Source organism: Rhinopithecus roxellana, chromosome 14 (assembly GCF_007565055.1).
Source record: "Rhinopithecus roxellana isolate Shanxi Qingling chromosome 14, ASM756505v1, whole genome shotgun sequence".
NCBI classification, from domain to species: Eukaryota; Metazoa; Chordata; class Mammalia; order Primates; family Cercopithecidae; genus Rhinopithecus; species Rhinopithecus roxellana.
The window spans coordinates 92,459,965-92,485,405 of NC_044562.1; the positions used below are offsets into that span (position 1 = coordinate 92,459,965).

A 25,441-nucleotide genomic window follows, 5' to 3' on the forward strand; every position below is an offset into this window, starting at 1 on the left:
ACTCCCTTTTAAGGTAATTAAATTGTTACATCATATTGTTTGTTCTTGAATCTTATGTTCATATAAAAGGACACATTCTTTTGTTTTGTTTTGTTTTGTTTTGTTTTTGATATGTGGTCTCACTCTGTTGCCCAGGCTGGAATGCATGGAGCGATTTCGGCTCACTGTATCCTTCATCTCCTGGGTTCAAGGGATTCTCCTGCCTCAGCTTCCTGAGTAGCTGGGATTATAGGCATGCGCCACCACCTGGCTAATTTTTTGTATTTTTAGTAGGGACGGGGTTTTGCCACGTTGGCCAGGCTGGTCTCGAACTCCTGACCTCAAGTGTTCTGCCCGCCTTGGCCTCCGAAAGTCCTGGGATTACAGGCATGAGCCACCGTGCCTGGCCATAGTCATGTATTTTAATCACTAAATTATTGCATGTAAAATATAATACTTAAGACACATCTAATCAGGTTTCTCTAATCTACTTTTAACTGAAAGAAATAAAAGCAAAACAAAAAGTCCTATTGTTCCTCAGTATCAACAAAGCAAGTTCTTGTTGTGTAATTTCATGTTGTCTAAATTATAAAATTTCTATTTGTTGTTTTTCATGACATAAAATATTGTATTTACTTCTTTAATCTTTATCTGGAAAGGAAAAAAATTGTGTCACTAAACCATTGAATTTTCTGATCTTTCAAGGTTATATACTATATTTAGGGGGAGAGGGTTACTACAGGAATCTTAATTCTGACTTGTTTTACTTTTGTTAGTTTTAATCTCTGACTCAATATCATATTAAGGTACAATATTACATTAAGGTACTGACTAAATGTTACATTGAACAGACAATATGGAACGGCCATTTTCTGATATTTATTTTCTAGTATTAGATTAATCCTTTACTTAAAGAAAGTTGGTTTTTGGTAAGTTGAGTTGGAGATCAGCTCTTGCTTTTAGTAGTTTCCTCCATCTACCCCCTTTCGTGGGGATGGGTTTTTGAAAACGTGAAAAATGTCTCAATTATAAATAATGTCTAGAATTTTCTCACTCATATCTGTCGTCGAAAATTATTTCAAATGAATAGATACAGATTTCGGGAAGTCACATAAGGACATATATTTCAGATGTTGACATTATTGAACTAACTATGACCTACATCTTAAAAGTTTTCTTTTACCGAAAGTAAATACCAGAACTGGTTACACTGAGCTCTGTGAAACTCTTCTCTTACTTATTGCAACGTTAACTTACATTTTTCCTTTCTTTATGAGTGACATAATATTGAATTTTGAGTTAACTCTCAACAAATTAGGGTACATTTCAGATGTGTGTGGGTTTTCTAATATATATCAGAGATCATAGGGCTATACAGACAATACAGACATACATAGTCTGTATTCTTTTTTTATCTATAGACAATATAGAGTATATATAATATTGTCTGTATTCTAATGTATTTTGCCCTCTAGACTATATAGTCTATATTGTCTATCTATCCATATAGTCTTTTGTCTATCTACGGTCTATCATCTATATTGTCTGTCTATATAGTCTGTATTGTCTAGAGGGTGAAATACTTTAACAGATCATCTACCTACTTGTAAATCACCAAGATTACATCAGCAGTAGTAAGGGAAATGTCTTTTACTCTTTAGTATAATACAGATGATCCTCCTTAGATCACCTTTTACTTTGGCATGTGCCTGGTCATCTCTCATCTTTTTCTTTTCTTTACCCTCAGAAAAGTACAATTGAAAATAAAATGCCTCCCTGCTGTTGGAATGAGCCTCTGATCCCTACTCTAGGATAATATCCACTTTCTGAATTTTATATAATCCAATTGGCCAAAAACCTTTCATGCTTATAATAGCTACCCAGTGCTTCTTCAGAAGATTAAATAATTTCACAAAATTAAGTGTCTTGCGGGTGTCTTACCCTTTCATTGTTGTGAAAATTTATTTAGCTGTAACAAAAGTTTCGTCACCTTAAATTTCTTAGAATTTACTTAGGCAAAATTAACAATGGATAAGCTTCTTATAAAATATCCTGGCAGAATTGCCAGGTATGGCTTTTGCTTTATATATTTTAAAAGTTACTCTTTAAAAAAAAAAAAAAAAAAAAAGAAAGAAAAAAAAAACCTCTTTTGTTTGAGTTTTCGTAATTGACAAAATGATTGCATGTGAAACATAACTCTTGCATAAAGTAAGCTGCTCACAACACAGACTAATTACACATTTGGGAGGCAAGGCAAAGACATCCAGAGCTTGCTCGTGCTGAGCCAAGAGCACAGCATTTAATGAAATGAGGGCCATAAAAGGTTCAGCATGGATGCTTTCAGGTCTGAGCTGGGCTTCTGGGAAATTGAACACTGGCCCTATGGACTGGTGGATTCCCCTGGGCTTTGAAAGGCTGGATTTATACTTGCATGCGTGAATCAGGCACTGCTTTGCAATACAAGACATTTGTGATTTCAGAGATGGCCTCTTTTGGAACACTCTTAAGCTAATAGTATGGCTGTCTCCCCAGTCATCCATCTTATTTCCTCTCTTTCTTCCTCTCATGCCAAGTAACTACTTTTGATATTTGTTTTCTAAAAAATGGTTAGTGTATCTAGCCAGGCCTGACCAGGTAGACTCTTCATTTTCCTCTTTCCAATTCTTAAACCCATGTTGGCCAGGCTGGTCTCAAACTCCTGACCTGAAGTCATCTGCCCGCCTCGGTTTCTGAAAGCGCTGGGATTACAGGCATGAGCCACCATGCCTTGCCCCATCCTGGATTCCTATATGAGTAAAAGGAAACATTTTATATATGTACCAATACATTTGTTTTCTACCACCTGTCCTACTCTGTTCATCCCACAGAGATCATACTTCCTCTGGAAAATTAGCTGCCATTTAACTAGAAATATAACAATTACATGATTCTTCAGTAGTTCATTCTGACCAACTAAGTGTTCAGTCATGAACCTGTGGATCTAACACTTTTTCATCTTAATTGTGCTGAAGTATCTCTTGTTTCCTCCACTCAGAGACATCTGACATCCCTCTCAGTAAAAACTGCTGAGACTTGGAAACATATGAACAGGCAGCAATGCAGCCTGTTGCTAAAACACCTTCTGGGGCCTGGTTGCTTTGATTTCCCAATTGTTGATTCAGGGCAGTAGTTTTTAATTGGAGGTGATTTTGACCACAGGCGACATTTGGCAATGTTTGAAGGCATTTTAGTTGTCACAGCTTAGGGAAGGGGGTACTCCTAACATCTGGTGGGTTGTAGCCAAGGACTTGGTCAAATATCATGCAATGCATTGGACAGACACCCACAACAAAAAATTAGCAGCCTTCAAATATCAGTTGTGGCAAGGTTGAAAAAGCCTAAGCTGAGGGTTCTGTGTGACCAGCCCTGGGCAGGTGCTGGGCATTAGGCCTACACCTATGCAGGGGGGGCATTAGGCCTACACCTATGCAGGGGGGGCATTAGGCCTACACCTATGCAGGGGAGGCATTAGGCCTACACCTATACAGGGGAGGCATTAGAGCATCCATTCTCGGCCTGGCTCTGGGAATCTCAAGGATGTTGTATCTAGAGACAGGGCCTCTAGTGGCAAAGAATAACAAGTAATGAAAAGATTTTAAACATAAATGAAATTCACAAGATTTCCCTTACAATGCCAGCCAGCCTTTGTGTGTGTGTGCGTGTGTGTTTGTGTGAGTGTGTGTGTGTGTGCGTGCACTTGATATCTGCGAGTGGAAAGAGCCGTTGCCTGAAGATGGAAACCAGGAGAATCCGAGGTCTTAGATCTGCCACTGCTTGGGGGTTCATCATATCACTAAGGTCTGGCATTTAGGGCACTTGGTAGTACTTTATACCCATTTCCATTTTGCTACAAAATGCTATCTGGCAAGATTTGAGTTTAATTTTCAGAGTTACTGGTTGAACCAGGATTCTTGGAGAGAGGCATTCAGCATATTGATTTTTTTTAATGTTAGATAAAGGGACATTTATTTCTAACAGAGGAAATGGCTGTGTTAACTAACCGTAATGGCTTCCTTTACCATTTGGGAAGTTTGCTATTATCAGAGGGCACTAATTATGGCTTAAGCCTGATACAGCATAAGAAAGATATAAAACATAACTGTACTTGTGTGGAGAATGTATATGGCATAATGTCTTGCTGTCATTTTAGAAATCTGTCCTGGAATTTCTTGAGGGTAGGTTAAATCATGGGATAGACAAAAGTTGAGACACAAGGATACAGTATAGTATGGCAGTGAAGAGTCTGACAGTTTAACTCACAGAGTAAGAATGGTGGTTACAAGCACAGAGGAGGGGAAGAGTGGGGAAATGTTGGTCAAAAGACAATCTCAGGAGGAGTAAGTTCAAGAGCTGTATCCTACTACATAATGGCAATAGTTAATAACTTTGTAGTTTATACTTGAAAATCTCTAGGAGAGTAGAATTTAAGTGTTCTCAACACACACACAGAAATTCGTAAGAATATAAGGTAATGCATATGTTAATTAGCTCAATTTAGCTATTCCACAATGTATACATAGTTTAAAACACCATACTGTATTCCATAAACATATATCATTTTGATATGTCATGATTTCTGTTCTTTTACGTTTTCTGAGAGGTGCTTTACTTCCAACTATGTGGTCAATTTTAGAATAAGTGCAATGTGGTGCTGAGAAGAATGTATATTCTGTTGATTTGTCGTGGAGAGTTCTGTAGATGACTATTAGGTCCACTTGGTGGAGAGCTGAGTTCAAGTCCTGGATATCCTTGTTAACTTAAGTTGTCTCATTGATCTATCTAATGTTGACAGTGGGGTGTTAAAGTCTCCCATTATTATTGTGTGGGAATCTAAGTCTCTTTGTAAGTCTCTAAGGACTTGCTTTGTGAATCTGGGTGCTCCTGTATTGCATGCTTATATATTTAGGATAGTTAGCTCTTCTTGGGGAACTAATCCCTTTACCATTATGTAATGGCCTTCTTTGTCTCTCTTGATCTTTGTTGATCTAAAGTCTGTTTCAGCAGAGACTAAGATTGCAACCCCTGCTTTTTTGCTTTGTTTTGTTTTCTCTTTGCTTGGTAGATCTTCCTCCATCCCTTTATTTTGAGCCTATGTGTGTCTCTGCATGTGAGATGGGTCTCCTGAATACAGCACACTGATGGGTCTTGACTCTTTATCCAACTTGCCAGTCTGTGTCTTTTAATTGGAGCATTTAGTCCATTTACATTTAAGGTTAATATTGTTATGTGTGAATATGATCCTGTCATTATGATGTTAGCTGGTTGTTTTGCCCGTTAGTTCATGCAGTTTCTTCCTAGCATTGATGATTTTTACAATTTGGCATGTTTTTGTAGTGGCTGGTACCAGTTGTTCCTTTCCATGTTTAGTGCTTCCCTCAGGAACTCTTGTAAGGCAGGCCTAGTGGTGACAGAGTCTCTCAGAATTTGCGTATCTGTAAAAGATTTTATTTCTCCTTGACTTATGAAGCTTAGTTTGGCTGGATATGAAATTCTGGGTTGAAAATTCTTCTTTTTAAGAATGTTGCCCCCACTCTCTTCTGGGTTGTAGAGTTTCTGCCAAGAGATCCGCTGTTAGTCTGATGGGCTTCCCTTTGTGGGTAACCCGACCTTTCTCTCTGGCTGCCCTTAACATTTTTTCCTTCATTTCAACCTCGGTGAATCTGACAATTTTGTGTCTTGGAGTTGCTCTTCTTGAGGACTATCTTTCATTCCCTGAATTTGAATGTTGGCCTGCCTTGCTAGGTTGGGGAAGTTCTCCTGGATAATATCCCGAAGAGTGTTTTCCAACTTGATTCCATGCTCCCTGTCACTTTTAGGTACACCGATCAAACGTAGATTTGGTCTTTTCACATAGTCCCATATTTCTTGGAGGCTTTCTTCACTTCTTTTTCTTCTTTTTTCTCTAAACTTCTCACTTCATTTCATTCATTTGATCTTCAATCACTGATACCCTTTTTTCCACTTGATCAATTTGGCTACTGAAGCCATGGTTTTCAGCTCCATCAGATCATTTAGGGTCTTCTCTACGCTGTTTATTGTAGTTAGCTATTCGTCTGATCTTTTTTCAGGTTTTTAGCTTCTTTGCAATGGATTCGTACATCCTCCTTTAGCTTGGAGAAGTTTGTTATTACCGTTCTTCTGAAACCTACAACTGTCAACTTGTCAAAGTCATTCGCCATCCAGCTTTGTTCTGTTGCTGGCAAGGAGCTGCATTCCTTTTGAGGAGAAGAGGCGCTCTGGTTTTTAGAATTTTCAGCTTTTCTGTCCTGGTTTCTCCCCATCTTTGTGGTTTTATCCTTTGGTCTTTGATGATGGTGACCTACAGATGGGATTTTGGTGTGGATGTCCTTTTTGTTGATGTTGCTGCTACTCCTTTCTGTTTGTTGGTTTTCCTTCTAACAGTCAGGACCCTCAGCTGCAGGTCTCTTGGAGTTTGCTGGAGGTCCACTCCAGACCTGTTTGCCTGGGTATCACCAGCGGAGGCTGCAGAATAGCAAATACTGTAGAACAGCAAATGGTGCTTCCTGATCTTCCTCTGGAAGCTTCATCTCAGAGGGGCACCCCGCTGTATGAGGTATCATTCAGCCCTGACTGGGAGGTGTCTCCCAGTTAGGCTACTCAGGGGTCAGGACCCACTAGAGAAGACAGTCTGTCCGTTTTTAGATCTCAAACTCCGTACTGGGAGAACCACTGCTCTCTTCAAAGCTCAGTTGGAAATGCAGAAATCACCCGTCTTCTGTGTCGCTCATGCTGGGAGCTATAGACTGAAGCTGTTCCTATGTGGCCATCTTGGAACAAAATGGAGGAACATTCCATGCTCATGGATAGGAAAGATCAATATCATGAAAATGGCCATACTGCCCAAGGTAATTTATAGATTCAATGCCATACCCATCAAGCTACCAATGACTTTCTTCACAGAATTGGAAAAAACTACTTTAAAATTCATATGGAACCAAAAAAGAGCCTACATTGCCATGACAATACTAAGCCAAAAGAACAAAGCTGGAAGCATCACGCTACCTGACTTCAAACTATACTACAAGGCTACAGTAACCAAAACAGCATGGTACTGGTATCAAAACAGAGATATAGACTAATGGAACAGAACAGAGCCCTCAGAAATAATATCACATATCTACAACCATCTGATCTTTGACAAACCTGAAAAAAACAAGAAATGGGGAAAGGATTCCCTAGTTAATAAATAGTGCTGGGAAAACTGGCTAGCATATGTAGAAAGCTGAAACTGGATGCCTTCCTTACACCTTATACGAAAATTGATTCAAGATGGATTAAAGACGTAAATGTTAGACCTAACACCATAAAACCCCTAGAAGAAAACCTAGGCAATACCATTCAGGACATAGGCGTGGGCAAGGACTTCATGACTAAAACACCAAAAGCAATGGCAACAAAAGCCAAAATTGACAAATGGGATCTAGTTAAACTAAAGAGCTTCTGCACAGCAAAAGAAACTACCATCAGAGTGAACAGGCAACCTACAGAATGGGAGAAAATTTTTACAATCTACCCATCTGAGTAAGGGCTAATATCCAGAATCTACAAAGAGCGTAAACAAGTTTACAAGAAAAAATCAAACAATGCCATCAAAAAGTGGGCGAAAGATATCAACAGACACTTCTCCAAAGAAGACATTTATGCAGCCAACAGACACATGAAAAAATACTCATCATCACTGGCCATCAGAGAAATGCAAATCAAAACCACAGTGAGATACCATCTCACACCAGTTAGAATGGCTATCATTAAAACGTCAGGAAACAACAGGTCCTGGAGAGGATGTGGAGAAATAGGAACACTTTCACACTGTTGGTGGGACTGTAAACTAGTTCAACCATTGTGGAAGACAGTGTGGTGATTCTTCAAGGATCTAGAACTAGAAATACCATTTGACCCAGCCATCCCATTACTGGGGATATACCCACAGTATTATAAATCATGCTACTCTAAAGACACATGCACACGTATGTTTATTGTGGCACTGTTCACAACAGCAAAGACTTGGAACCAACCGGAGTATCCATCAATGATAGACTGGATTAAGAAAATGTAGCACATATACACCATGGAATACTATGCTGACATAAAAAAGGATGAGTTCATGTCCTTTGTAGGGACATGGATGAAGCTGGAAACCATTATTCTGAGCAAACTATCACAAGGACAGAAAACCAAACACTGCGTGTTCTCACTCATAGGTGGGAATTGAACAGTGAGAACACCTGGACTCAGGATGGGGAACTTCACACACTGGGGCTTGTTGTGGGTTTGGGGGAGAGGGAAGGGATAGCATTAGGAGAAATACCTAATGTAAATGATGAGTTAATGGGTGCAGCACACCAACATGGCATATGTATACATATGTAACAAACCTGCACATTGTGTACTTGTATGCTAGAACTTAAAGTATAAAAATAAATCATTAAAAAGAAAACAAGGTTAAGTTATTCTTATTTCAGAATGTGAGCTCACTCACCCACACAGATGCTAGTTCTTGATTTTTGTTTGTACTAACTGCAAAACAACTTACTTGGTTGGTTGACACATTTACCCCACTGGGGCCTGAATTCAGCTCCCTTTTAGGAGGGACAGTTTCAGTATATGCCATGAGGTGTCTATAATTTACATCCATGCTCTCTGTAAATAGGGGGCTGCGCCTCTGTAGCTGAGTCCTTTCCAAGACTCCTTTAAGAAATTTTAACAGGCTTTCGCAGAGCTGTGCACGCTCCAAAATATACATTGATATGATAAACCACAATGGATTTAAGTGTTTAAAGTCAGAAATACACTTTTAAAAATAAGTACTTTGGTTGGCTGGTGGAGCAGTAATACCTGGATGCTGAATTAAATTTGTTAAAAATAAACCACAGAGTAAACTTTAAAAAAAAATGATTTGTCAATTAAAATATACATTTATAAAGAAAAATAAAACACCTTCCACATCATAGTTTATAGAAGATGTGTCACCTTATAATTGTATACTTTTGTCAAAAATGGATATTGTATAATGTCAAACATGAAAATGTAGCAGACCACTCAGAACTATTCACTAGAGAAAAAGATAAAAAAGAAGAAAAAGAGAGAGAGTCTGACACAGGAACCATGCTGTGCCTGAACCCCACAAAGCTTCCACATTCCAAGTCTTCTGGACTGAAAGCATGGCGTTTATCTGCTGTGCACCTCAGTTTCCTCATCTGTCAAATGGACATAACAATAAACCTCACAGGTTTGTTGTGAAGCATAAGTGTATTAATATGTGTAAAGTACTCAGAAATGAAGTAGTCAATCATTGTTAGCCTCCAGTGTATTGTTTCCGTTGTATTTTTGAATCACAGATGTCACAGACTTAAAAAAAATTTTTGAAAGAAAAGATAACCATAATGCGACCTGATTTCTATTTTGCTTCTACCACTTTAATAATGAGTGATAAGTGTTAGTGCAAACAGTGGTTGTCAGTCTTACGGAAAATTAAATCTAACTGCCAAAAGAGGAATGATTTCATCATAAAATGAAGTGATTTGAAGGAATTACTGAAGCAAAGCTAGTTCTTGTCTCTTTGTCTCTGATAGACAAAAGCCAGAGAACCCTTCTAGTTTTTCTCTTGAAATGGTGTTCACAAACTTACAGTAGGATGGTTTTTCCTTAATTTGCACTTTAATTCAGTGGAACTTTATTAGACTGAAATTAAGCAAATCCCAGAGAGGCCTGGAAACATAAATGATTGTGAAATGTTATGGATTTTAAATTGGGCATTTTGAAAGACAAAGATGAAAGCTAATAGTTTACATTTAGTACTAAACTCTGACATTCCAATGGAAAAAAGACAGCTAGTTTGAATCAAATAATGGGATTTGTTTTTTAGGCAACAATATAATGAGTTAGTTAAAAGAGCTCACTTGTAATAGATTTATTAGGCCATAAAGTTTCATTTCTTTGAACAACCTATTGTCAAAATCTTCACAGATAACTTCACTTATAAGAAAATTAAATGAAAGAACTATTTCTTTAAAAGTTAGATGTGGATTTTCTCTATCTGGGGAGGGGTTGAAAATGCCACATCAGTTGATCTGGCTGTGATCTGACCTCTTGATCCTGTTTTAATTATGGGTTCTTTGCTACTTCTGATTTTATAGTTATATGTGACTGACATTCAGACATTCATAGTAATTTTTTAAATATGTAATTTTACATAAGAGTCCCTTCAGTGTGACCTTAAGATGAGAGTCTCTCGACATAATTATAGAGAGGAAGGAACTACCAACCTAGAATGAGTTGATCATTTCCAGGGGTATCTCATTGTCAAAATTTTCAGTTGAACACTATGGCCGTTTCACACTTCTACAAGCTTGAGAGGAATGCAGAAGGGAGGCCCACAAAGATCCTACGTGGGCAGCATTTGTCTGTTCCTACTGCTGCATATTTGAAAACACTAGGGACCAAATATGATTAACCTCCTACTTCTCCCTGGAGACCTGAACCCTAAATAAGCCTTTTGCCACCATACTCTGTGTTCCTTGAGACCACTATGCTTGTGGCTAGATGTCATTTGTCAAATATGACATGAATATTTGTTGTACATAATCATTTTTGTTTAAGTTTAAAAATGTAATGCCAGTGAGTTATACTACCCAAAGAAGCAGGCTGAAAGCATGAGTTTTGACAAAGTGAAATTTCATTTGATGATATCCATTATAAATCATTTTTCTCTAACTTTAAAATAAGATATCATTTCTTCGGTACTCTGCGTCTTATTAACAAACTTTACCAATAGTGTTGTTTCCATAGTAAATGGTATGTTTTAAATTATATCTGCCAAATATTTTCCTGGAATTTGAAGACATTTCTACACTAAGCTCTGTTTCTTCATCTGTAAGGTGAAGATGTTAAGTCTCCATTATCTCTAAGATATCTTCTGATACCCAGGATACCCTAAGTCTAATGTCCAGCCTTGTTTATTATGGAGAATATCTTGCTAAATTTCCAAAGGCTTGCGAGTTGTTTCAGATTGCATCACTCTGACTTGCCAAACGATCCTCTCTATTGACAGTTACCAAATATTATTCCCTGAGACCTCTTCCCCTGCTCCATGGATGTGACTGTGGCTCCTTGTGGAGAACGAACACCAGCCTTTGCCTGCCAGGAGCCGATTACAGCTGTTAGAGGTCCATTCATCCTGTCCTGCTGATTGCATCTGTGTCTGGTCATCTGAGAGAGTGAAATATTAATCTGCTTTCTTCTCTTCATTCTTTTCATGTGTATTCCCCTAACAGAAAGGAGAACCTGACTGCTGTGCACTCTCCCTGGAGACAAGCGAGCAGCTCACCTTTGAGATCCCCCTGAATGATTCAGGTTCTGCTGGCCTTGGGGTGAGCTTGAAAGGGAACAAATCCAGAGAAACTGGAACAGACTTGGGGATTTTTATCAAATCCATCATTCATGGAGGCGCTGCTTTTAAGGTGGGTAGGAATGACATTTGTACATCCTTTGAGAAGGCACTTGGAGATGTGACTATTGTACTTAGAGACTGAATGGAGAAAGTGTCTGAAGACTTGAGGCCACTGAGAGACTTTCCCGCCAGTTACAGAAAATATATGTGTGAACAGATCTGGGGAATAACTGGCTGCTGATTTTGTACCTTAACTGGTTATTTTTACTTTTTAGAGTTACCTCTAAAAACCCATCATGATTCACATTCTTTTTTGCATACTTTTTATTACTCCATTAGGATTCCGCTGAATTTGTATACTGACAGAGTTGAGCCTAAAAGTACACAATCAGAAAAACAAAACTAAAAACAAGTAAACATAAAGGCAGCAAATAAGACAATTGTGCTTGCAAGAATGAAAGCTCAGGGGAGCCTGAGAGTGATTGTAGTATAAATTAAAGGCCATTTATCACATTTTATACACTTGAAGAAAACCATGGTGCCAAGAATGCATATTTCCTTTTCAATACTTAGAGAAGCTTATAGGTTTCCAGAAAAAGAAGGAAGATCGTGCTTCAGTCCTTTCACCTTGAGGTGAGCAATGTGTTAATAGCTATTAACATAGTGTACTGGTTAGCTAGATGGCCTGTGTTCAAGTCCAACTCAGTCCTTGCTAGCTATATGGAAATGTAGGCAAGGGTCTTGACCAGCTGTCTCCCATTTCCTCAACGGTAGAATGGTGATAATAAATAATACCTACTTTGTAGACTTCTAGGATTAAATAAGTCAATACCACACAATGTGATGAAAACAGTAAAGTGATGATAGAGGAAGGATACAGGTTTGCACCTCTCGCCACCATCATTATTATCTCATACCGTGCAAGGAGACTTCCTGAGTTTGAATTCTGCCTTACCTACTCTCTCCCTGTGAATGGAGGCAAGCTGCTCGGCCTCAACAGCCTCAGTTTGGTGAAATTAGCGGTGCCTGGCTCCTCGTGCCGCTGTTAAGACTAAAAGAGACAATGTGTGTCCAGGGCTTAGCACAGTGCCTGTCACCGGCTGCTGATAAATGTTAGCCATCTGAAAATAATCTTGATATGAATAACGTCTGCCGTCTCCCACAGCAAAGCCAAGAAGGCCCCGTTACACTATACATAGAATACCCCTGCACCTAGAATTCTGGCTTCGTTGAAGAAACTATCTTCTTACACTTACCCTTCCACTTTTGTTTCAGACTAGATATGGAGATAATGCCTTTTTCACTGGGAAATAAATGCACTTTGGATAGACACCTCTTTGGTTTACTCCTTCGTTTAGTTAGCTTTTGTCACATAATAAATAGTCATAAATTTTCAGTAATATACCTCAATAAGCCTTTATTTTTCTCATAGCTCTGTACAGGGGAGCTGGGGTTTCGGGAGGATTCTGATTCAGACTGGTGTCTCTTGATCGCGCTGAAACTCTGCAGATCTGAGTGTGCTCCACTGCTTTCTCCTGTTCCTTGGATCAGCAGGCTAGCTGGGGCATGTCCCTCTTGTGCCTCAAGGTGTCAGAGGGCCAGTGGCAGTAGGTGAATCTGTGGGCTCCAAACTGGCACACTGTCACCCCACACACAGGCCACTAGTCAAAGCAAGTCATATGGCTGAGTTATGGCAAAGATGTGGATACAGAGAAGGGTAAAGAATTGAGTCCCATCACTCAATCTATAAAACTGGCTCCGAGGGGAGGTTCCAATATGGCAGAATAGGAACAGCTCCAGTCTACAGCTCCCAGCATGAGCAATGCAGAAGATGAGTGATTTCTGCATTTCCTACTGGGGTACTGGGTTCATCTCACTGGGGCTTGTCAGACAGTGGGTGCAGCCTATGGACTGCAAGCCAAAGCAGGGCAGGATCACCTCACCTGGGAAGCACAAGGAATCGGTGAATTCCCTTTCCTAGCCAAGGGAAGCTGTGACAGATGGTACCTGGAAAATCAGGACATTCCCACCCTAATACTGCCCTTTTCCAGCGGTCTTCGTGAATGGCACACCAGGAGATTATATCCTGCACCTGGCTTAGAGGGTCCCACACCCACGGAGCCTCACTCACTGCTAACATAGCACTCTGAGATCAAACTGCAAGGTGGCAGCGAGGCTGGGGGAGGGGTGTCCGCCATTGCTGAGGCTTAAGTAGGTAAATAGAGCAGCCCAGAAGCTTGAACTGGGTGGAGCCCACCACAGCTCAAGGAGGTCTGCCTGCATCTATAGACTCCACATGTGAGGGCAGGGCATAGCTGAACAAAAGGCAGCAGAAACTTCAGCAGACTTAAACGTCCCTGTCTGACAGCTTTGAAGAGAGTAGTGATTCTCCTAGCATGGAGTTTGAGATCTGAGGATGGACAGACTGCCTCCTCTAGTGTCACATATGGGACTATGTGAAAAGATGAAATCTACGTTTGATTGGTGTACCTAAAAATGACAGGGAGCATGGAATCAAGTTGGAAAACACTCTTCGGGATATTATCCAGGAGAACTTCGCCAACCTAGCAAGGCAGGCCAACATTCAAATTCAGGGAATACAGAGAACATCACAAAGATACTCCTCGAGAACAGCAACTCCAAGACACATAATTGTCAGGTTCTCCAAGGTTGAAATGAGGGGAAAAGTGTTAAGGGCAGCCAGAGAGAAAGGTCGGGTTACCCACAAAGGGAAGCCCATCAGACTAACAGCAGATCTCTCGGCAGAAACTCTAAAAGCCAGAGGAGAGTGGAGGCCAATATTCAACTTTCTTAAAGAGAAGAATTTTCAACCCAGAATTTCATATCCAGGCAAACTAAGCTTCATAAGTGAAGGAGAAATAATATCCTTTACAGACAAGCAAATGCTGAGAGATTCTGTCACCACCAGGCCTGCCTTATAAGAGCTCCTGAAGGAAGCACTAAACATGGAAAGGAACAACTGGTACCAGCCACTGCAAAAACATGCCAAATTGTAAAAATCATCGATGCTAGGAAGAAACTGCATAAACTAACGAGCAAAATAACCACCTAACATCATAATGACTGGAACAAATTCGTAACAATATGTCATAACATAACAATATTAACCTTAAATGTAAATGGGCTAAATTCTCCAGTTAAAAGACACATACTGGCAAATTGGATAAAGAGTAAAAGCCAATCAGTGTGCTGTATTCAGGAGACCCATCTCATGTGCAGAGACACACATAGGCTCAAAATAAAGGGATGGAGGAAGATCTACCAAACAAGTGGAAAACAAAACAAAACAAAAGCAGGGGTTGCAATTCTAGTCTCTGATAAAACAGACTTTAAACCAACAAAGGTCAAAAGAGACAAGGTTGTTACATAATGGTAAAGAAATCAATTCAACAAGAAGAGCTAACTCTCCTAAATGTGTATGCACCCAATACAGGAGCACCCAGATTCATAAAGCAAGTCCTTAGAGACTTACAAAGAGACTTAGATTCCCACACAATAATAATGGGAGATTTTAGCACCCCACTGTCAACATTAGACAGATCAATGAGACAGAAAGTTAACAAGGATATCCAGGACTTGAACTCAGCTCTCCACCAGGTGGACCAAATGGTCATCTACAGAACTCTCCACCACAAATCAACAGAATATACATTCTTCTCAGCACCACAACGCCCTTATTCTAAAATTGACCACAGAGTTGGAAGTAAAGCACTCCTCAGCAAATGTAAAAAACAGAAATTATAACAAACTGTCTCTTAGACCACAGTGCAATCAAACTAGAACTCAGGACTAAGAAATTCACTCAAAACCACTCAACTACATGGAAACTGAACAGCCTGCTCCTAACTGACTACTGGGTACATAACAAAATGAAGGCAGACATAAAGATGTTGTTTGAAACCAATGAGAACAAAGATACAACATACCAGAATCTCCAGGACACATTTAAAGCAGTGTGTAGAAGGAAATTTATAGTACTAAATGCCCGGAAGAGAAAGCAGGAAAGATCTAAAATTGACACCCTAACATCACAATTAAAAGAACTAGAGAAGCAAGAGCAAACACATTCGAAAGCTAGCAGAAGGCAAGAAATAACAAAGAGCAGAACTGAAGGAGATAGAGACACAAAACACCCTTCCAACAATCAATGAATCCAGGAGCTGGTTTTTTGAAAAGATCAACGAAATCAATAGACTGCTAGCAAGGCTAATAAAGAAAAGAAAGAAGAATCAAATAGATGCAATAAAAAAGGATAAAGGGGATGTCACCACCGATCCTACAGAAATGCAAACTACCGTCAGAGAATATTATAAACACCTCTATGCAAATAAACTGGAAAATCTAGAAGAAATGAGTAAATTCCTGGACACATACACCCTCCCAAGACTAAACCAGGAATAAGTTGAATCCCTGAATAGACCAATAACAAGCTCTGAAATTGAGGCAGTAATCAATAGCCTACCAACCAAAAAAAGTCCAGGACCAGATGGATTCACAGCCGAATTCTACCAGAGGTACAAAGAGGAGCTGGTACCATTCCTTCTGAAACTATTCCAATCAATAGAAAAAGAGGGAATCCTCCCTAACTCATTTTATGAGGCCAACATCATCCTGATACCAAAGCCTGGCAGAGACACAACAAAAAAAGAGAATTTTAGGCCAATGTCCCTGAAGAACATCAATGCAAAAAATCTTCAATAAAATACTGGCAAACCAAATCCAGCAGCACATCAAAAAGCTTATCCAGCATAATCAAGTGGGCTTCATCCCTGGATGCAAGGCTGGTTCAACATACGCAAATCAGTAAACGTAATCCATCATATAAACAGAACCAAAGACAAAAACCACATGATTATCTCAATTGATGCAGAAAAGGCCTTTGACAAAATTCAACAGCCCTTCATGCTAAAACTCGCAATACATTAGGTATTGATGGGATGTATCTCAAAATGATGAGAACTATTTATGACAAACCCATAGCCAATATCATACTGAATGGGCAAAAACTGGAAGCATTCCCTTTGAAAACTGGCACAAGACAGGGATGCCCTCTCTCACCACTCCTATTCAACATAGTGTTGGAAGTTCTGGCCAGGGCAATCAGGCAGGAAAAAGAAAGGGTATTCAGTTAGGAAAAGAGGAAGTCAAATTGTCCCTGTTTGCAAATGATGTGACTGTATATTTAGAGAACCCCATCGTCTCAGGCCAAAATCTCCTTAAGCTGATAAGCAACTTCAGTAAAGTCTCAGGATACAAAATCAGTGTGCAAAAATCACAAGCATTCCTATACACCAATAACAGACAAAGAGAGAGCCAAATCATGAGTGAACTCGCATTCAGTATTGCTTCAAAGAGAATAAAATACCTAGGAATCCAACTTACAAGGGATATGAAGGACCTCTTTAAGGAGAACTGCAAACCACTGCTCAACAAAATAAAAGAGGACACAAACAAATGGAAGAACATTTCATGCTCATGGATAGGAAGACTCAATATCATGAAAATGACAATACTGCCCAAGGTGATTTATAGATTCAGTACCATCCCCATCAAGCTACCAATGACTTTCTTCACAGAATTGGAAAAAACTACTTTAAAATTCATATGGAACCAAAAAAGAGACTGCATTGCCAAGACAATCCTAAACCAAAAGAACAAAGCTTGAGGCATCACGCTACCTGACTTCAAACTATACTACAAGGCTACAGTAACCAAAACAGCGTAGTACTGGTACCAAAACAGAGATATAGACCAATGGAACAGAGCAGAACCCTCAGAAATAATACCACACATCTACAACCATCTGATCTTTGACAAACCTGACAAAAACAAGAAATGGGGAAAGGATTCCCTAGTTAATAAATGGTGCTGGGAAAACTGGCTAGCCGTATGTGGAAAGCTGAAACCTTATACACAAATTAATTCAAGATGGATTAAAGACTTAAATGTTAGACCTAAAACCATAAAAACCCTAGAAGAAAACCTAGGCAATACCATTCAGGACATAGGCATGGGCAAGAACTTCATGAATAACACACCAAAAGCAATGGCAACAAAAGCCAAAATTGACAAATGGGATCTAGTTAAACTAAAGAGCTTCTGCACAGCAAAAGAAACTACCATCAGAGTGAACAGGCAACCTACAGAATGGGAGAAAATTTTTACAATCTACCCATCTGAGTAAGGGCTAATATCCAGAATCTACAAAGAGCGTAACCAAGTTTACAAGAAAAAATCAAACAACCCCATCAAAAAGTGGGCAAAGGATATGAACAGACACTTCTCCAAAGAAGACATTTATGCAGCCAACAGACCCATGAAAAAATGCTCATCATCACTGGCCATCAGAGAAATGCAAATCAAAACCACAATGAGATACCATCTCACACCAATTAGAATGGCGATCATTAAAATGTCAGGAAACAACAGGTGCTGGGGAGGATGTGGAGAAGTAGGAACACTTTCACACTGTTGGTGGTACTGTAAACTGGTTCAACCATTGTGGAAGACAGTGTGGCGATTCCTTAAGGATCAAGAACTAGAAATATCATTTGACTCAGCCATCCCATTACTGGGTATATACCCAAAGGATTATAAATCATGCTGCTATAAAGACACATGCACACGTATATTTATTGCGGCACTATTCACAACAGCAAAGACTTGGAACCAACCCAAATATCCATCAATGACAGACTGGATTAAGAAAATGTGGCACCTATATACCATGGAATACTATACAGCCATAAAAAAGGATGAGTTCATGCCTTTGTAGGGACATGGATGAAGGCTGGAAACCATCATTCTGAGCAAACTATTGCAAGAACAGGAAACCAAACACCATATGTTCTCACTCATAGGTGGGAATTGAACAATGAGAACACTTGGACACAGAGTGGGGAACATCACACACCTGTCATGGGGCCTGTTGCGGGGTAGGGGGAGCAGGGAGGGATAGCATTAGGAAATATACCTGATGTAAATGATGAGTTAATGGGTGCAGCACACCAACATGGCACATGTATACGTATGTAACCTGCACGTTGTGCACATGTACCCTAGAACTTAAAGTATAATTAAAAAAATAAAAAGAATAAAAATAACACTGGCTCAGAAATACATAACCAGGAGCAAAAGAGAAATAATAGTAATAGCAACAACAACAATAGCAATGAACATTTATTGTACTTAGTATATGCTGGACACTAGAACAGGTGTTTTATATAGATTATCTAACTTTATTCACATTTACATTGGATTATTTTCAGGCCATTTTATCAAAGTGGAAATTATAGGTTAGAGACTTTAGTGCCTTTCTGGTGGCAGATAGCCAGGAATTACTTTAAGATTTGAATCCAGGCAGTCTGACTCCAGAGTCTGTGTTATGCTGCATTGAAATGAAGGCTCTTCCATATGATCCATTCACATTCCTAGAGAGCGGGGCCCATTGGCCTGGAGGTGTCTTGTATGGTGCTGTCATCCTTAGCCAAGCCATCTAAATATGTGCTAGGTTTGAGTATGAGTTTTTGGTCATGTTTGTGGATACCAGCTTGAAGTTATTCTTCTTATTCCTAATGACAGCTCTATTTGCAGAATTTATTCCAAGTAAAATTGAAACTGAGATGACTTTTTGGAAATTAAAAGCAAACATCTTCGTTTTTTTATGGACAATAACTTAAGCTCAAGCAGATATTGGAGAGCAGGTTTAATATGTAGATCCATGTTTGTGTGAGTGAGCATCTCCTTACCTAAGCAGTTTCTAACAGTCCTGTTTCTTGCAGAAAGATTTCACTTTCCATTTATGTAAATTTCTTTCCTGACACTGGTCTGCTGAGTCAGACACTCACACCATTAGAAACCACTGGACGGCGTATTTATAGCTGATCTTAAACAGTAAGAGGCATCAATCATGAACTTAGCCTTCTTGTGAATGTTTAGTATCCATTTGTCTTGTTTACCTTTTGCAGTGTAAAGGGTAGAGTCCTGAGATTTGTTCACAAGAAATCTGATTAACCAGGAAAAAAAAAAGAAGTATTTTTCCATTCTCCTACTGCTGTTCCAGTAATCCACTGTTACTCCTCGGAAAATTGCCACCCATTCTGTGATTCAGGACTGTGTCTTAGGGAAATTGTTTTGAGACTTGGTTCCTGTCCCTGTTGAGAGGATACAAATATAATAGACTACAGTATCCCTGGGGCAGAGGAGAGATAAGCACTGGGAGCATCTTTGTCTCAGCATTTGGCCCTAGGTTTTTACCCGGAATCAACGAAATAATCTTTCAACCAGAGCACAGTCTTTTCCTCCTGGCCCTTCATACCACTAATTAGTTCTCAAGGTGTTTTTCCCTTTAGGGTAGGTGGATTTTTTGAAAACTAAACTACTTTGAAAGGTATGACCAAATTCTTCCTGTGCGTTCTGTGTGCTGGATTCTCCTGGGGGCCTCTGTTGGTATAAACAAAGATAGGCTACTTCTTGCCAGATGTAAAACCCCTGAATAACTTGACTCTAATTGAGGGCCTTGCTTTGTTTTGTTTTGTTTTGTTTTGTTTTCCTTAACTCTCAGTCTGCTGCTTTCTATCATGTCATGTCTTGTTTGAGTTATTTCTAATAGAGGATGTAACTCTCTATTTGGAAAGAAGAGCAGCCAGTTACTCTAGGATGCCCTCTTGGAAGTGAGTCCCTGATTCATTCTAAAAACCAACAGAACAATAATTCTACCCTGCTCACAATTATCCAAATGCTTAATCTCAACTTGATATTTTACTTCAAGTCTGTACATTAAGAAATAAAGCCCAGAAACTCTTGTCTCCATGCATCAGGCTGCACCACTTTTGATTACAGGCTGATGTGTACCCCTCTGAAGCGTCATTTGTAGCTGTGCCTCTTGGTGTTCTATGTGGCCATTGACCATAACAGCAAATATTACTTCTTAGATCATTAATGCCAATATACTTAAGCACTAGCATGCATAACACGTTTGTGGTTTCATTTAGTTTCTGTCTTTCTTCCTAGGCGTTTGCCCCTGACATACAGTGTAATTGCTTCTAGAACTAAAATATACTAAATACAAGCACATATGTCAACTGCTTCTGAAAGAATTATGAGCAGAATGAAGTTGTGACGTCCATGAGAATGATTTTCTAAAATTTTGCTTTTGTGGTTGGAATTTAAAGTGAATGTGGTGGTAGTGTTACTGTGAAGTAAAAAGAAGTATCGTCTTTGTTGCAGTTAGAAAAAATACCTTGAGAAAAATTTGCCCTTTCCCTAAATCCACATCAAAATTTGCTTTTTATTTTATCCAGGAAAGCACAGATAAAGTGTCAGTGATCAGTCTGAAGATGTTAGATATTTTTATGTTCATTTGCTAAACATTTTAAATTCATTTTGAGATCAGTGGTTTTTCTTTGCTTTTCATGTACCATATTAACTGAAATTTTTTTAGCAAAAATGCAGTTTTATATCTATTGATTATACTTCCTTAAGTTGTTTGTTTTGCTACCCTAAAGAATTACTTTAAAAATGTATACATAACTAGAAGAGTGGGGTTTTTTTTTTTTTTTAAGTTAGGTAAGATTTTGTAATAACACACTGCAGTGAGAGTAAAAGTCCCACGAAGTCTGTTGTACCAGTTCTGAATGGTGTTTTTGATTTCAATATGCTGACTTTGGGAGTGGTATGTGTCCTATTGAAGCTTTGAAATAAGAAGGTAAAAATTCACATTTAAAGGCAATTTTTACTAAAGGAAAAATGTCATATATCGGGTAGATTGTTTAAGGGCTATTAAATAGAGAGAATACATTTAAGACTATCAGTTATTCTCTAAAAAATTAATTAGCCAGGTTTGTGCTTAATACATGCTACTTGATGATGATGAAATTAAGTGAAAGAAAAATGCCTGACATGGCTAATTGTAAATGTATGCACTCAGAATATGAAATAGACATAATTGAAGTAATTTGATTCCTGTGTACTGAGGAAATTTGGGATGCTCCTTCTGAAGGATGCAGGATTTCATAATCTGCACTATTTAGTAATGGGTAAAAGAAAGAATTTGGACTAATACACACAATCCTGATATTTTTAAATGACTAAACTCTAAATTTTTGAAGAAAAAATGCCCAGTTCTAGAATATCCAGGAACATGGCACTTGATTCTGAATCTCCATGTCTCATTGTCATGTGGGACATTTAACGGCATCCAAACTACTTAACTCCAGTAGGAGCTCCCAGCGTGACTAGTTTCCACCCCCATCTCTGCCGGTATCTATAAATCATGTGATAGATCTATAATTAATGAATTCAAAGGAAGATAAAAGGGACAGCTTTTTAAGGAACACAGTGTTAAATGATTTCTTCAACTGGCCATTTTTCTTGAAATTTATAATGTTTTCTGCTGGTGGGAGAGCGTTGAGGATCCTTATTAGTAGTTAGTGACTCCTAAGGTTTTCCTCTGGCAAAAGGACCAGATGATTTTAAAAGTGCCATTGAAAATCCTCAAATGTAAGAAGCCAAACACTCACATTTTATTTCTAACCACAAAGATGTGATACATTTTAAGGACATTAAAAGCAGGAACTTTGCCTGGAAATATACATAAATTCATAATCACTATATACCCAATAAGAATTTGACCTTTAAAAAAGAAGTTATTAATTTAAGTATAGGAAAAATATATTTTTAGCTAATTTTCTGTTTTAAAAAAAACTTAAAATGTTAGCATATGTTAATTCATATAGTCAGGCTTATTATTTATGAATTTTCTACAGTAATAACTACTTTATTAAAATATAATATAACATTACTTTTAAAATCTCAAAATAGCTGGCACAGTAATGGGCTCCTGTATTTTCAACTAAGCAGGAGGATCACTTGAGCTCAGGAGTTCCAGACTGTAGTGCAGTATAATCATGCCTGTGAATAGTCACTGTGCTCTAGCCTGGGCAACACAGTGAGACCTCATCTCTTTTTTTAAAAAAATCCCATAATTCCAGCCTCTATCATTGTTTTTCCTTGCAGATCTCTATCACTTTTGCATTTTTATTTCATGAATGGAAATGCAAACAGGAAATAAATTTACATATATACTATACTGAATAAAATTTTGGAATGCTACAACATTTTGATGTGTATTTTGGACCCGGTGATTGTCTCAGTGGACTTGAAAAAAATTTAAGAGTTGATATTCCTAATGAAAAAGGAAATTATAATCTACAAAAGTTGATATAGCATGCTAATGATGCTTTGGCTCTGAAAATAGTAACTTTCCCCTGAAAAGCTATATTCTTCTTCATTATGGGTACTTATAGGCTATATATATGTGTACACACACATACATACACACACAAGACCAGTCACTAGAAAAATGGACACAAACCAGAATACTCAAACAAAACTCTGACCACAGTATGAACTCTGCATACATATACATGCATGTTTTCGTTCTAGCATTCTCGTTTGTACCCATTTTTATACTGATTGGTTTTAAGTAACCTCAGTATAAACAAGTGTAAATGAATAAAAAAACACCACCAAGAAGTAAATCAATAAGATAAGTATGTTGAAATGGCTTCCAAAATTCTAACCTGGTTAGGCATTCATGCAAATAATTCTTAATTCATATATAACATACGTGCTTTAACAAACTTCTTTTTAATCTGGTTTTCTGGACCAAAGTAAATTAAGAGCAGAAAATCAGGAAGGAGATAGGAAAGGATGGAGAGGAAACTGGAATGACAGGAAAGAAAAAAGTATAAAACAAGCACAGAATGTTATTACTATATAGTACGCCAGAGAATATTTTGATGGTTTGAAGTCAGTACTTCTCAAACTTTCTTGCAGAAGAAATTATAAGATTCAATGTGGCTGTAGTAAAGGCCATAAGTTGCAGTATATCTGTTTATGCCCCGTATTTTTCCAGAATGATTTTAAAATGAAAAGATTTATAATACATTTTGAAATCATTATTTCAGAATGGTTTATGCGTATGTTAATTCATATAGTCAGGCTTATTGCAATAATCCTGACCAACATGGTGAAACCCCGTCTCTACTAAAAATACAAAAACTAGCCAGGCGTGGTGGTGTGCTCCTGTAATCGCAGCTACTCAGGAGGCTGAGGTAGGAGAACTGCTTGAACCAGAGAGGCAGAGGTTGCAATGAGCAGAGATCACACCACTGCACTCCAGCCTGGGCAACAAGAGCGAGAGACTCTGTCTCAAAAAAAAAAAAAAGAGCTTCATATGCCCACAAGTGATTTTCTGCTGGGACTTCATTGGTTTGCTACATAGAAATGGAATGAGGTTCTTAAGACAATAACAGAATTACATAAATTTAAATTTTACAATATCTCAGCAAGTAGAGATAGGGCCAGTATACAGAAAGTAATCAAGCAATTTTTTTTTTTTTTTTTTTTTTTTTTAGAATTCTAAAGGTTCTCTGAATATGCCCTGGCATATTCAAGACAGCTTAGGTTTGTGAATCTCTCATAGTTACAATTTGTAGATGAAACTTAACACCAGGACCAAAGCACCTGACTGACTTAATTTAGCAAGCACTTCTTAAACATTTAGAGTGAGTTAGGCAACAGTATATAATGGACTACACACAGCATACTTAAAATTACCCATTCTATAATCTAGAAAGGTAGTAACACAGTACATTAGATATATAAACAACACTACTATGATAGGAGCTATCATAGGCAGATGTGAGAAGTATCCTGGGTGTTGGGATGATGGAGCATTTAATTCTGTCTGAGGAGAAAACTATGAAAGGAAGGCAATTGCTGAGGTTTGCTTGGGGTGAGGGGTAAGTAGATTTTGAAGAGGTGAGCAGGATGCAAAGGGCATTTTGGGCAGAAGAAAGAATATGGGCAAAGTCACCAAAGTGTATACACCAGATTACAGTCTGTGGTCCCTGGAAAATAGAGGTCTTATTTGGGAAGAATGGATCTCTTCATATAAACTGAAATGATGTGAAACATGTACTAACTTTTTTCGGGGGGGGGGGGGTGGGCGGAGCAAATGGCCGAATAGGAACAGCTCTAGTCTCCAACTCCCAGCGTGAGCAACACGGAAGACCGGTGATTTCTGCATTTTCAACTGAGGTACTGGGGTCATCTCACTGGGGCGTGCCAGACAATCAGTGCTGGTCAGCTGCTGCAGCCCAACCAGCGAGAGCTGAAGCAGGGCGAGGCATTGCCTCACCTGGGAAGCGCAAGGGGGAAGGGAATCCCTTTTCCTAGCCAGGCGAACTGAGACACACAACACCTGGAAAATCAGGTAATTCCCACCCCAATACTGCGCTTTAAACAAACGGGCACACCAGGAGATTATACCCACACCTGGCCGGGAGGGTCCCACAGCCATGGAGCCTCCCTCATTGCTAGCACAGCAGTCTGCAATCTAACTGCAAGGCAGCAGCGAGACTGGGGGAGGGGCGCCCACCATTGCTGAGGCTTAAGTAGGTAAACAAAGCCGCTGGGAAGCTCCAACTGGGTGGAGCTCACAGCAGCTCAAGGAAACCTGCCTGTCTCTGTAGACTCCACCTCTGGGGACAGGGCGCAGCTAAAAAAACAACAGGGAAAGCAGCAGAGGCCTGTGCAGACCCGAACGACTCTGTCTGACAGCTTTGAAGAGAGCAGTGGATCTCCCAACACAGAGGTTGAGATCTGAGAAGGGACAGACTGCCTGCTCAAGTGGGTCCCTGACCCCTGAGTAGCCTAACTGGGAGACATCCCCCACTAGGGGCAGTCTGACACCCCACACCTCACAGGGTGGAGTACACCCCTGAGAGGAAGCTCCCAAAGTAAGAATCAGACAGGTACACTCGCTGTTCAGCAATATTCTATCTTCTGCAACCTCTGCCGCTGATACCCAGGCAAACAGGGTCTGGAGTGGACCTCAAGCAATCTCCAACAGACCTACAGCTGAGGGTCCTGACTATTAGAAGGAAAACTATCAAACAGGAAGAACACCTATACCAAAACCCCATC

The 25,441-nt window shown here is 39.1% G+C and overlaps 1 protein-coding gene across 3 annotated transcripts in view; it reads left to right on the top strand.

The window, feature by feature from the left end:
- The window catches only part of PARD3B (par-3 family cell polarity regulator beta), a 1,146,560-nt gene that overhangs the window by 649,002 nt on the left and 472,117 nt on the right, over positions 1-25,441 (top strand). For 2 of the 3 annotated variants that reach the window (XM_010352639.2, XM_010352640.2), the window contains one exon: positions 11,313-11,498. The exons of the other annotated variant lie outside the window; for it this stretch is intronic. In XM_010352639.2, coding sequence (XP_010350941.1) covers positions 11,313-11,498 — 186 coding nt within the window. The remainder of the gene's footprint in view (positions 1-11,312; positions 11,499-25,441) is intronic. 3 annotated transcript variants of the gene reach the window in all.